Raw genomic sequence first — 15,076 nt, 5'->3', positions numbered from 1 at the left:
TGTAATGGAGAAGAGGAGGTGGACGGAGGGCTCAACCTACATGCCGTTGGCTGCGGAACATTAGCAGGGGCGGGGACGGAGGGAGTTACTTTTAAGGGGAAGTTGGAATCTTTATTGGAAGTTAGTTTGAGGTTTTTAAGGATTTTATTGAAATTTGGATTTAAAGATTGTAATAAATTGGGTAAAGTCTCGTATAGGGGATTTTTTATTTCGACGGGATCATTGAGATTTAGGTCTTTGTTGTAATGTTGATCCAGATATATGTAAATGTTTTCTAATTCGTTCATTAATTTTCCTTTATCTACTATTTTAATGATTGTTAGGTCCTGTTCGATAGTTGTGAATGATGACCTGTATCTTTCATATGTGAACTCATGGCTGAAAATTTATTATGTCTATTGGCATTATAGTGTTCCTAGTATCTAGTAAGGAAGCTCCGGCCTGTTTGTCCTATGTATGATTTCTCACATTGCGTGCATTTGAGCCTGTATATGCCTGAGTTTGAGTAAATACTATTGTTCATGTTGAGTGTATTGTGGTTGAAAAATAGGCTGTGATTGGTGTTTGTCGTCTGAAGGCAGTGTTAATGTTTTGTTTTTTCAGAGGGTTTGTTGCTTGGTAAATGCCTGGATTATTGTATGTAAAGGTGGCGAATTTAGATTTTTTAGGTTTTTCAGGGACGAGGTTTGTTGCTAGTTTATATTTAATTTTATTAATTATTCGGTTGATTATTTCTATTTTGAAGCCATTGAATTTTGCTAAGTTTTTAATATAATGAATTTCTGTTTTTATATTCTTGGGTGATAATGGGATTTTTAAAGCTCTGTAAATTAAAGTATAGAAAGTAGCTTGTTTGTGGGAGTTGGGGTGTATAGATGAATTTTTGATTGTTATTGGAGTGTGGGTGGGTTTTCCTTAACTCCCCATCTTCAACAGCCAATAGCGCGCAAGCTCAACGCTCCGCCTATTTCCGTTCATCCATCACACCCCCCTCCCTCAGTTCCACACAGATACAACACACGCCATTCAAACCTCACTCGTTCCGAGACCATACAAGCAACAAGTTCATACCGCAAAAACCGAGAACGTAAGTAATTGAATTTATATCAATTCCCCTAATTTAACCGTTTTTCCTCTAAACTTCTTACCTTTTTATTCTCCTTTTCATTACAGATTCTGCACCATATTTCTTCAATAGTCAATCCACATTCAAAACTACAGCCAACACGTAAGAATGTTCCCATTTAACCATCGGTATACGAGCTGACAAAATCTGTACTGCGGCACTTATTAGTTAACTTCTCACAACTCCTTCAACAAAAATACTGAGACCGCGATCCCACTTCGTAAAATATGAAATTAATGGATTGATTGGACACAACTTTATAATCTACATGCGCCATACTACAGTTTCGTTATGACTTTTCAACGAGAGAGGTTTTATGTTGTTTTGAGTGGCCATTGGATTCTAATTTGCTCTCCATTTAAAATCAGGTTGCTTCCAGCCGAATTTCACGAACCTTGATACGGCAACTTTAGCCATAGACTTTCTTATTATTTATTTGGTCAAGGCCTAGTTTGTACGGTTTTATAAGATCATTTTAAGATTGCTGATGTAATTACCATACCAACTCTTATTTCTTTGCAAACATTTTAAATGATTTTTAATTGTCAATTGTCATTTAAGAACTCATGATTGCACATATTGTATAATATTCATTCTAATTTTTATTCTCATTTTATATACTTTTTCTTATATCGACAATCAGGATCGTGATTTTTACCTTTAGCATGAGTATAAAAAGGCTGATGATGCCCTTTTAAAGGGCGAAACATGTCCCTTTAGACCTTAGTTTAATAGGATGTAAGTCCTAACTTTGCAAATATCATTTGTATTGAATAGGTTGACTAATAAAATTTTAATAATCTTAAATTGATGTACATTTTCAATACGGACCAAATATGAAGTTTGTAACATGTAATGTTAAAGCCAACCAGGCTAATTATAACTTGAACAAGTATCTCAACCTAAAGGTACAAATCTGTAAAATAGGTAAAGACATAGTTTATTTAAAAGAATGTCTAAAACTAAAGTTGGTTCCAAGATTCTTGAGACATATTCAGAGAAAAGACATAACCACATCCAGTTTAACCAAAACTCAAAATAGAACTAATGAAATTTGGCTCAAGCACGAAATCAAAACATCCCACAAAAAGAAAATGCTTTTAAATTTACTGTTATACAGAACACATTTGGCAATATCTCAATACGTATCCCCAATAGAATGGAGCTCATTCCAGCTACATGTAGATTATAAATTAAACGATATCCTAAGCAGAAAACAAAAAACCTTTGGACAAAAAGCTTGCACACTTAAAGGAGACCCAATTAAAATCATCCAATAGGAATGTAGAAATAATAAAAAACAATTTACTCTTCAACAACTCACCAGTCATAGTTAACACGACAAAGACAAACTCATCAGAGTGGGATGGTCAGACCCTGCCCACTGACGCTGGGGTGTATGCAGGTGAACTTATCAGAAGCCCTGTATAAGAGGAACAGTCTGATAAGAGATAAAACTCCACAATGGAATTATTGCCTGCCTAGCAATTCCGAATGGAAATTCTAAGTTCCCAAGGAGGTAATTAGATATTTTTCCACCAATAGAGCATGTCAAAAAACAGATCAGATGTAAGGCTTTTCAGGCGTTTGCTCTATTAGCCAGCGTTTCGTCTTAGGTCTGACACTAGACTCATCAGAGTGGGATGTGTCAGACCCTACCCACTGACGCTGGGGTGTATGCAGGTGAACTTATCAGAAGCCCTGTATAATAGGCACAGTCTGATAACTGCATACGGGAGATAAAAAAGTATACATGAGCCAGAACAAAAATATCCACCATTGTTAATGAAATGGCCCGTGATGCAGATTCTAAAATGATTCAAGTTTTAAGGAATGAAACTTTCATGATATCCACTGATGGTAGCATTGAAACAGGTACAACCATAAACTGCCAGTATATCCTGTCTTCGTGTCATGTTTCAACAAGGAATCCAAGATGATTGAAAGTCGTTTGCTATCCATGGAAAATTTCAAAAATTTAAGAAAATGATGCCTTAGTTTAACAGAAGTGTTCAATTTTTTGTGAATTTGATCTCGATTCATACATACCCAAACAACACAGATGTAAGTTTTATGCCTTTTCTCTTTCCCTCTTTTACCCATGCCATGGTAAAATATCCACAGTGAAATCCATCATTTAAAAATCTTCCTATCTTTTAATTTACGAATGTTGTCAGGTATGTTAGGGTGGTTGAGCTAAACAGAGGGTGGGAAAATTGTGTGCCAAAAAAATCCAATTTGGTTTTCAGTCCCAAAAAAAGAACGGAATGGGGAAAATATGCAATATATGCTAGTAAATACGGTATGTTGAAGGAAATACTGGAAAATAAAGATGTAATTTTGTGGCTGTATTCCAAGAAGTTCTTATATCTTCTATTTTTAAATATTACCAGGATGACTTTTTGCAGTATTATGATTAACATTTATTGCTTTGGTTTATTACAGCTGCCAAATGATAACGAATGTTATGACTTCTTCACTCAAGTGTGGCCCCAAGATGAAGTAATGCTTCTCTCTATGCCTAGTACTTCCAGTGCTCTTACACATTCAGGTAATGAAATAAATTAAATGATGAAAATTTGAGAAAAAAATCCTACCGATCGAAATGGCCATGCGGTTAGTCGCGCAGCTGTGAGCTTGCATTTGAGAGTAAGTGGGTTTGAATCCTACTCTCGGCAGCCCTGAAGATGGTTTTCTGTGGTTTCCTATTTTAACGCCAGGCAAGTGCTGGGGCTGTACCATAATTAAGGCCACGGTCGCTTCCTTCCCACACCTAGCCTTTTTCTTTCCTATTGTCGCCACAATACCTATCTGTGATGGTGCGATGTAAAGCAAATTGTTTAGAAAAAATATCTGCACAATATTTCACCTATGCGAGACACACAGTAGACACATGCACTGTTTCTGAATCATTGGGGAATATAGCATAGTAATTTCAGAGAAAAAGTAACAATATATATTTGTATAAAAGTACGTACAGTGTGATCATGCCCCAATACAAGTGATATAATGTGCATATAATATTTCCCATATGAAAGCCTTATAAGAAGACCCCAAATTAAATGAACTCAGAGGTGGAGCCTTCGACCATAATTGAAATTGATTTACTGTAATGAAAATCTGAAAGGGAATTACAGTTTAGAAATTTGGAATATGATATTGAATTCATAATTATAGGATGCAGGAAAAGTCCAACAAAACCTATCTATTTCACCGCATAATCATCGCACTTTTTATACCTAAATTTCCAAAATATTTGTAGGGTGTGACCATTAACCCATTAGCGCCCACTGATCCCATGTGGTATCAGGAGACAGTAGAAGTTTAACTGAGCTGGTACTACTTGAGTCGCAAGAGGGTTTTAGTTGGAGCTTTATACGTTCTTTGGCTTGAAGTGACGCATGCGCCTGAAGAAGCTTCCGACCCTTACGAGTGGTTTGTTGGCGGGAGTGCTTGCATGAATTCAGGTGTGATTCTCTGGAGTGAAAAATCATGGACGTTCGATATGTGTAAGTATAATATTGCCCTTATTATCTATTATTCCTTTCTAATCAGTATATTATAACATCAGAGGTGCCAATTATTACGGATTTCACCTCACTATTATGGTCAAAGGGGAAATTATTATGGAAAAGCTGAAATTGTCACGAAAAAAGTAATTTTCTACGGAATAAAAGAAGGAATAATGTTCAATCCTTTCGAGCCTTTCTCCTAAATCATCCTCATTTCAATGCTTATGCGTTGGCAACGATAATTATTCGATGGTGACTTCCTTCTGCTACCCATAAGCGTTGTAAAAATTCAATGCGAATGAAGGAGCTCAGGCGCTGCTCTTCTCCACTACAGATCCTTCAGTAATGTTGTATTCGCTGTGTTAAGTGTACCTGACAGTTGGCAGAAAGATTGAGAAAGAAGTGAGGCTTACATTAAGCACGTCTGCACTGGAATTGCTTATGGTTCAGAAGACAAAAATATCATCACAGTGGGAAGGATGCTTCAAGAAAAACAACAATGAAATACAGCTGCTGTGGGAGAAACAAACTACAAGGAATGTTTTATCACAGAACTAACAGGTTATGTGCAAATGTTATTGTGTAATATGATATACTTTCGAACATCGCTAGAGGGAAGGGCAAAAGGGGTGTCAGTATCGAGAAGGAAGGAGCATACTTTGGACTTGACTTGAAATTTTTCTCGGGAGTGGAGGGCGATTACTGATAATCCACTTCAAAGGTTGGCACCTCTGTAACATTGTCCATTTGCAATAGTTTGGCAAGCTTTTCTCCAGTCTGAAAATAAAAATGAACTTATTGAGTTAAATAATATACAGTTGGATCTTTGTGAAATAACAGACTTACCAGGAAACAATTTACTCCAAATATTCTGTGTTGCTATTGCTGATTTCGGTATCTGAGGCGCCATCCTTGCAGCTGCTCATAACAGTATCAGATTCTTCATCTGTGTGACACACTGTGTCATCTTCGGATCTGTCTAGTGCGATTGAAACCCCAGTCCATTTGAAGCTCTTTGAGACTAGTTAAGGTGATATATTATCCAACCCTTCATTACCTATGAGCATAACATGGCTAAAAATGGGCACCTAATATTTCCAGCGGGCGTCAAGTGCTGATTGCTGCTCATCATCCACTCGTAAAATCAACATAAATTGTCTCTGAATGGTTTGTTAATACATACGTCCAGTGGCTGCATAGTAGATGTTGGGCCACAGGGAATGACTACCTGTCATGTCTTACCATTTCTAGAGCACAGTTAAATAATAGTGGTGAGAGCCCATCTCCCTGCCGTAGTCCAGTTTTAATTTCAAATGTCTCTGATGTTTCACCCCTAAACTTCACTTTTGATTTGGTATTGGTGAGAGTCAATTTTATCATGTTTATTAATTTGGGGTGTAGTCCAAGGTGTCTTAAAATTTTAAACAGAGATTCTCTATGGATGCAGTCATAAGCTTTCTTGAATTCTACAAATGTTATCACCATATCTCATTTTCTTCTCCTGTTATAGTCCATTATCAACTTAAGACTCATGATCTGATCAGGACAGCTCCTCCAGGGTCTGAAACATCCTTGATTTTCTCCTAGTTCTTTCTCAAGTTGTAAACTTATTATATTAAGGATGATTATTGAAAATATTTTGTATGTTATGTCTAGGAGCGAGAATTCCCTGTAGTTGTTCGCCTATCATTATAACATCTTCCCTCTTGCCTTTCCTCTTACTCTTGACCATTCCATACAGTACTTTTTTATTTCCTTTGCTATCCTCTTCCATCATGTTTGTCCACTTTTTCATCCATTTTCCCTTATATGAAGTAAGGCGCGATCTTCTGAATAGTAGCACAGCACACGCAAAGTTCGGCATTGTCTCAAAATGTTTACGAGAAGAGGTGAATAGTTAAGTGAGCCAGCATGCATATATTATCAGGCACGAAGTCACAACACAATTTAATAAATATGAAGTCACAAAATTGTGTAGAAGTTGAAGACGAGTCGCTTGATTGAAGCGAATTGCTAGCTCCACTCAATGTCCGGCACTGTGCTTTCACATGCCAACGGAACTCTGTGAATAGCTTGATGATCCAGTCTGTAATTGTTTCGGTTGGGGAAATGTATGTGACTGACCTTCTACTACTTCTAGATTTTTCGACTTAAAATCGCACGGTGCCAATCCCCATTATCTTATTTTGCCTCTTAAACTGTTTTTGTGAAAGACTCATTCTTTAATTTCTTATTTACCTATGCATTGTTTTTGCAATTTACTCGGCTGATGATGACCCAGATTGGGATCGAAACCGGTACCGCTTCCGCTTATAATTAAATATAAATGAAACACTACATTTCTTATTTATTTGTATTATATAGGTTGAACTACGTTATTTGTTATTTCACTTTAACCGCTGATTTTTTCAAGCATTAATTTCATTTTAAATTTCATTTCTGTTTTATACTACAGAAAAGATGTTCAAAAGGTGATAGATGAACTAATGATGATTCGAATTGAGAATGGACAGTACAGATGTAGTCAAAAACCATGTTAAAATATTAATTGGAGATTTTAAAGCCCAACTAGGAAGAAAACGTAGATATCTTGATGTAATTGGTAAATGGCCTGCTCAGAAGAGAACAAACAAAAATGGTCAAAAACTCATTGATCTTTGCAGGAATCATGGCCTCATATCAAAATCTACATATTTTAAGAGAAAACCACAAAAACTCAAAACATGGAAACATCCCGATCGGGCTACACTAAAGGTGAACCGCAATTATATTATGTACTTATGCATAAATTATATCACAAAGAAATTTGTAATGTCAGGGTTCTTCGAGGAATAGACACAGGCTCAGATCAATATGTAGTTAAAATCAAATTAACTTCCCAAAAGAGACTACAACAACAAGCCTATTTAAAAAAAAGGAAAATAAATCCTACAATGCTAATTAAAAATGAAAATTATCAAAAATCAACAGAAAAAATTAAAATCACAGGTAACATAGATGACCTAGTTGGTAACCTTCAGCAAATTGCAGAAGAATTGGCCTCAATAAAGCCTCGTAAAGAACATCAGTGCTGGAATAATGAATGTGATGATATAATTGAGAAAAGACACAAAGCGTGCTTATTGCACCAGTCCCAAAAATCTGAAGCATCTTTTCAAAATTTAGTTAAACAGCGGTAAGATACAACTAAAATCCTAGGAAGAATTAAAAAGACATTATCTTAAAGAAACTCTGAACTCAAGTGAAGAAGAATTCAAAATATCACATTCACAGAATTATTACAAAATTTTTAAAAAGCATTTGACTACGGTAAGTACGAAGCCCCAACCTTATTATTACAAGATGGAGATGGTGAATTAGCCCACAACAATCACGACAATGCACAAATCTTGGCTAAATATTTCAAAATGCTCCTAAATTGTGAAGAATCAACAGAATTCCTTCACTTAGATGTTAATACACCGTTAACAACCTCAACGTAGAATGTAAACCCTCCTACAGTAAAGGAAGTTTACATAGCACTGAATGACATGAAGAATTTTAAAGCACCTGGAGAAGATCAGACCTTTGCAGAAATTTGGAAATATGCTGGAAGTTCAGCAATAATTGCCCTTCATCAACAACCAGTCAACAACTGGATTACAGAAAAATTCCCAGAACATTGGACAACAGCCATCATCCATCCACTACATAAAAAAGGGGACAAAACAGGCCCTAATAACTACCGAGGGATATCACTCCTGTACATTACTTATAATAGTTTTCTACAATTATTCTCAATAGAATTAAATTACAACTTGACAATGTAGTAGGAGAATATCAAGCAGGTTTCAGGCCTTGGAAGAGTTGGTCTGACCAAATTATGAGCCCCAAACTGATAATGGATTACAACAGAAAAAGAAAGAGATTTATCGACTTCAGGAAGGCCTATGATTGTATTCACAGGAAATCTTTATTAAACATTTTACAACACATGGGATTACATCCTAAGTGAGTAAATATAATAAAATTAATTCCTACAGAGACCAAATCAAAAGTAATGTTCAGAGGCGAATTATCTGACCCAGTTGAAGTAACAACTGGGTTACGACAGGGTGATGGCTTATCACCATTACTATTTAATTGTGCACTAGTATTGGTAATGCCAGAATGGTTTAGGAAATGCTCTCCAAATATTAAAATAGGTAGAAAAATCCAAACAACTTATCTTGGTTTTGCAGAAGAATTGGCCCCAATAAAGCCTTGTAAAAAACATCATTCATCAAAAACTCAAAGATCAGAGCTTCACACCATTGCAAATAAAATTGGCCTTAAAATATAATTTGAGAAAACAGAAATTATGCTCCAAAACCCAAACCATTAAAAGAAGTACATATTAATGGTACAAAGCAAAGCAAAGTCTTCTCCGTACAGGCCATGAAGGCCCTTGGAGGGGTGGAAGGTAAAGGCTTCCACTATCCGAAACCTTGGCACTTGATGGGGTAGAGTGGTTAGCTCTATGCCCGGCCGCCTTTTCCCCCAGGAATTAACCTGGTACTCACTTTTGGTGTTGGCTGAGTGAACCTCAGGGCCATGTGCACCTCTGGAAGTGGAAATCTCATTTCTTAAATTTTACGACTTCCTGACGGGGATGTAGATGTTGATTCCCATAGGGAACCTAAAATATTTGTCCTGAATGAGTAAATTTATAATACCAATATAATGGTCCGTTATTGGATATTATAAATTTTCCAGCTAACTCATTCTTGGTTGCCTGCGTTTCACCCTCATGTGCTAAGTTAGGCTCATCAGTTGGGACTTAGCACACCACCCAAGACGCAAGGCTAGTGCATACCGTGGAGGCCACTGCATAGGCTACTTGAAGCCACCAGCAGTGCCAATGCACTATGAGAACTATGTCTCATTTCCAAAAATTGATGCCTGCCTGGCCATCAAATGATGTAGATGTTGATGGGGATTCGAACCCACATCCTTCCGAGTGAACTGAGCATTCCTTTACCGCCTTGGCCAGGCAGCCCCTGCATGTTAATGGTACTAAAATTAAAATTGTAACACATTTCAAATATCTAGGTGAGTTAATAACAAATAATTTACATGAAAAACCTTCAATTCAGGTAAGGAAAAACAAGTTATCTAAGGGAGAGAGGACTAAGACAGGGAGATGTACTTTCCACACTGCTTTTTAACCTAACATTGGAAAAAGTAATCCGTCAGTTGCCCATCAACCGAGGGGGAACCATTTTGAACAGATTAGTACAAGTGATAGCATATGCTAATGATGTAGCAATAATCGCAAGAAATGAAAGAGCTCTTGAAGAGAGCTACTCAGTATTAGAAGAGAAAGCACGGGACTTAGGACTAGAAGTGAATATAAACAAAACAAAATATATGAAGATGGGAGACACAGAGGGAGTAAGAGGAAGGACCACAGTAAGATTAAATGGGAAGGAATATCAAAGAGTCACATCTTTCAAATATCTAGGCTCTGTAATAACAGAGGACAATAAAACCTCCGTGGAAATACAGGAGAGGATAACAAGTGGAAACCGATGCTTTTACGCCTTGCAAAATATGTTTAAATCCAGGAATGTCAGCAGGAATACAAAAATTCAAATATACACAACAGTACTAAGACCAATAGTTATGTATGGATCAGAATGCTGGGTGATGACCTCCAGAGAAGAACAGTGGCTGTTACGATGGGAAAGGAAGATATTGACAAAATATATTCGATGCAGTAAGAGATCAGGATGGGTGGAGAATGAGGACAAATGTATAGCTGCAAGGACTGTTTGGCCAGCCAGATATTGTTACTAAAATTAAGCAGGGAAGAATTAGGTGGGCCGGTCATGTTCAGAGAATGGCAGAAACCTGCACCGTTAAAAAGGTGTTTATAGGAAAACTTGATGGAAGGAGGAGGAGAGGAAGACCCAGGAAAAGATGGATTGATGATGTTGAGGATGACCTTAGAAAGTTAGGAGTTAGACGTTGGAGAAGAAAAGCTGAGGACCGAGATGGAGGCAGGTGATAAAGGAGGCCAAGGACCTACAAGGACTGTAGCACCGACCAGTAAGTAAGTAAGTAAGTAAGTAAGTAAGTAAGTAAGTTATCTAAGGCACAAAAAATAACATGGGAAACTTACAAAAAGAAATGCTTGTCCATTAATGTAAAAATCAAATATTACAATACGGTCATAAAGCCAGAAAAACATTAGTCCATCTAAACGAACAATCCAAAACTAACAGATTACAGAAGATCGAAAGACGAATTGGAAGAAAGAAATTGGCCTGACACCGGGTGACACTACGGATAAGAAAAAAGGAAACACAACACTTAAAAATATGGCTTTCCTCTTTATACTCACAAAGAAGAAAATCCCAACTAGAATATTTTCTACACAAGAAAGAGCAAGAATATCAACACGTATGAAGAAGTACTGGGAAGACCGCGAGGCTTGGACAGTTCCTACCAAGAAATCAACCAACCAAAGGGTTGATTAAAGTGATCCAACGTGGTCTCAAAAGAAGAAGAAGAAGAAGAAGTTGCAAAAAACCGTTAAGAACTAAAAAAGACGTATAAGCAAAAAAAGGACAAATAAAATCCACCATTTTCTGGCCTACAGTGACTCATAATGAACACATATTATGTTGGGCCTCGTCTTCAGACACCTGAGAAAAAAATGACTTTTCCTCAACTTCCGAGCTCTTACTCATAACCCACCCACAGCTTGCCTTTACATATTGAGGTTGAAGGCCGTACGGGCTGTGTTATTTACTGTGGAGAACGAAGCCCACACGCCTTACGTTCTCTGGTTTTCATCATTGTTACTATGAAACCAACATACTGTGTGCGTTGATCGGCTCTGCAGTTTAATATTTGGTTCATATAGTTCTGGAAAACAATACCGATGGCAGCAAACTACAGCTGTGTACATCATATTCTTCCTTTCAAATAATGTCAGAGCTGAGTCAATTGAAAGATAAGAATTTCATTTTTGGTCCGTTTTGAACTGAGATTACAATTAAATTAAAAATATATATGGTTCGACGTATTTAATACAATAACACTTAGTAATGCAAGGTTACATCACAAGTTGATCACAAATGGTACCGGTTATGACCCCAGATCTGGGTCTTCATCTGCCTATCGTTCAAAAGGTACAAGATAAAAGCAATGCACAGTTGAATAACGAGTAACATAGAATATATAAAAAAAATTTCAAGATGAAAGTTCGTGTGGAGCTATGTAACACTTGAGTATAAACCACTAGGTTTTAAATGTCTTTAAAATCTTGATGTGAAGATGACTGAATAGCTCGATGTCAAATTTTAAAATCGTATATTGGATATATTAAAATGCAGATAGCTAGTTGTATTGTTATGAAGAAAAGTTGAAATTAAACAGCATTGTGAAAAGAAATAAGTAAAACAGAGTGCAGTATTAGAACAATTGAGAATCACAGTTGACAAACGAAGGTATCTAAGATAAATGCTCGAGTAGTTCTTGAGGTGAAGAGATCAATTTGAAGGTCATTTTGTTCTGAACCATGGTTGATTTTAATTCCCAGTTCGATGCGGAAATAGAAAGGCATAATGAGAGTAATAAAAGCCAATTTAGGTGAGGGGAAGATTTTAAAGGCAACGAGTTGATTGAGAAAAATATAATATATAACTCACATAGCACAGCGTGATACAGTGAGGGGCTAAATTTGGAAATGTGTAAGAGAGTGAAAAGGGAAAGAGGAGAAAGGAAGAGCGATAGGAGAAGGTGCAGAAGAGGTAAAGGAGGAAACGGGAGTGAATTTAAGGTAGGGCAGGTGGGAAAGGTTGTGGGGGTAAAAGACGTGGATGGGTACTATGCAAGGCATGGAAAATCGAATTTGAGTTTAAGGATTTAACACTTTTAAAAATGAAGATAAGAAAATAAAAAGGAATATTTGGTTTCTCTGAAATGTCATTTAAATTGAAATTAGGATTAAAATAATGGTCAAGATGGATGTAACAATTTTCGGTTGTGTTAAGTAGGGGGCCTTTGTTTAATATTTCAAGTAATTGCATGTTGTGTTCTATGTTGGTGAAATTATGTTTATAATCATGTATATCCTGTCCTACTGCAGCGAATCTATTGTATTTTAAAGGGTTGACATGTTCTGAATATCTAATAGTAAAATTACGCCCGGTCTGTCCGACATACGAAGTGCTGCAGCTGTTGCATTTAAATCTGTAAGCCCTGGATTTAGAAAAAACATTAGATTTGTTCACCAAGGTAGAGTTTTGTAAGATATCTACATTCCTGTTGTTAGTTCTAAAACCGGGCGAGTTGGCCGTGCGTTTAGGGGCACGCATTTGTGAGCTTGTATCCAGGAGATAGTGGGTTCGAACCCCACTGTCGGCAGCCCTGAAGATGGTTTTCCGTGGTTTCCCATTTTCACACCAGGCAAATGCTGGGGCTGTATCTTAATTAAGGCCACGCCCTCTTCCTTCCTATTCCTAGGCCTTTACTCTCCCATCGTCGCCATAAGACCTATCTGTGTCAGTGCGACGTACAGCAAATAGCAAAAAAGTTAGTTCTAAAAGTTATTTTTACATTGTGCTTTTTGAAGATGTTGGTAAAAGTGGAAAATGTGGAGGCGTTGAGTTTTTCTTTCGTTAAAGTGGTTGTGGGACGGTGCTTGAATTTGTTAATAATTCGATCTATGAAAAAGTTGTTGTAGTTGTTTAATTTAGCAATTGCGCAGATAGCATTCAATTCGTTTCTTAAATCTTTCGTAGACATATGAATATTAAAGACATGAAAGACTAGGCTGTTGTAAGTTGCACGTTTGTGTGCTTGCGGATGGGAAGAGTCTTGTCGAATCGGGATTGCTGTTTGCATGGGTTTTCTGAAAATTTTGTAGGATGAAGAGGAAGGATATCTGTTAATGGTTAAATCCAAAAAATTTATAGCTTTGTTACTTTCAGATTCAGGAGTAAATTTAATATGAGAATCAATGCTGTTGAGAAGAAAAAGAATAAGTGTAGAAGCTGCGTTAGTAATTTCTTCATTCATATTAACTAGTGTATCATCAACATATCTGGCCCAAAAGAGGATATTAGTAAAATTATTACTATCAGTTTTTTTGTATTCTAAGAAATCAAGGTGGATCTCTGCCAAAATGCCCAAGGCCGGTGAGCCCATATCTAAACCATCTTGTTGATATATAGTATTGTCAGAGGTGAAATAGTTATTATTAACGACCAATTTTAAAATAAAAATAGTCTCGAGTTTCTAGTTTACTTAGTTGACTGTATTTATTTATTTTCGATGATGGGGAATAACTTTGAGGTTTGTATTTACAATGTCAAATGAATGGAGAGAATGATTAGGTTGGATGTCATAGTTCTTCAGTTTTCAATTAATTCTGTGGTGTTCCTGATAGATTTGTTGGCTAAAAATCTGTAATTTTTTGTTAAAAATGTATGGTTGAATTTAGATGTATTGTATAAAGAACTGGGTCTATAATGTGATTCAATAATATTACATAATATAATATTGAAAAAGGTGGACCATACGACATTAATTTAATAATTATTACCGTAATTCTCCTCTTTTCCTTTCTACTCTCTTACACATTTCCAAATTTAGCCCCTCACTGTATCACTCTGTGCAATGTGAGTTATATATTATATATTTCTCGATCAATTCATTGCCTTTAAAATCTTCCCCTCACCTAAATTGGCTTTTATTACTCTCATTATGTCTTTCTGTCTCCGCATCGAACTGGGAATTAAAATCAGCCATGGTTCAGAACAATATGACCTTCAAATTGATCCCTTTTTTCACCTCAAGAACTACTCGGGCATTTAAATGAATATTTTATTGCGCACAAATGTGCATGGACTACTCGGGCATTTATCTTAAAGATACCTTCGTTTGTCAACTGTGATTCTCAATTGTTCTAATACTGCACTCTGTTTTACTTATTTCTCTTCACAATAGTGTTTAATTTCAATGTTTTTTCTGCATAACAAGATAACTAGCTATTTGCATCTTAATATATCAAACATACGATTATAAGATTTAACATCGAGCTATTTATTCATCTTCACATCAAGATTTTAAAGACATTTAAAACCTAGTGCTTTATACTCAAGTGTTATATAGCTCCACACCAACTTTCATCTTGAAAAAATCTTTATACCTTCTACTTTACTTGTTATTCATCTGTGCCTTGCTTTTATCTTGTACATTTTGAACGATCGGCTGATGAAGACCCAAATCTGGGGTCCATTTGTGATTGACTTTTGATGTAACCTCGCATTACTAAGTGTTGTAGTATTGAATAGGTGGAACCAAAATATATTTTTAATTTAAGAGTTGTGTCGACTCGACAGCTTTGTGCACTTAATGGCTGCCGCTCGCGAACATAGACTGAACGACAGTGATTTATACCAACTGA

At 36.4% G+C, this 15,076-nt stretch overlaps 1 protein-coding gene across 1 annotated transcript in view; it reads left to right on the top strand.

Annotated features, from left to right (window-relative positions):
- Nucleotides 1-15,076, top strand: part of LOC136863731 (coiled-coil and C2 domain-containing protein 2A) — a 569,644-nt gene that overhangs the window by 93,966 nt on the left and 460,602 nt on the right. The window contains exon 6 of the mRNA XM_067140086.2: nt 3,572-3,677. Within this exon, the coding sequence (XP_066996187.2) occupies nt 3,572-3,677 (106 nt within the window). The remainder of the gene's footprint in view (nt 1-3,571; nt 3,678-15,076) is intronic.

Source organism: Anabrus simplex, chromosome 2 (assembly GCF_040414725.1).
Source record: "Anabrus simplex isolate iqAnaSimp1 chromosome 2, ASM4041472v1, whole genome shotgun sequence".
NCBI lineage: Eukaryota > Metazoa > Arthropoda > Insecta > Orthoptera > Tettigoniidae > Anabrus > Anabrus simplex.
The sequence above is the reverse complement of the archived record's forward strand: the minus strand, read 5'-3'. Positions and strand labels throughout refer to the sequence as shown.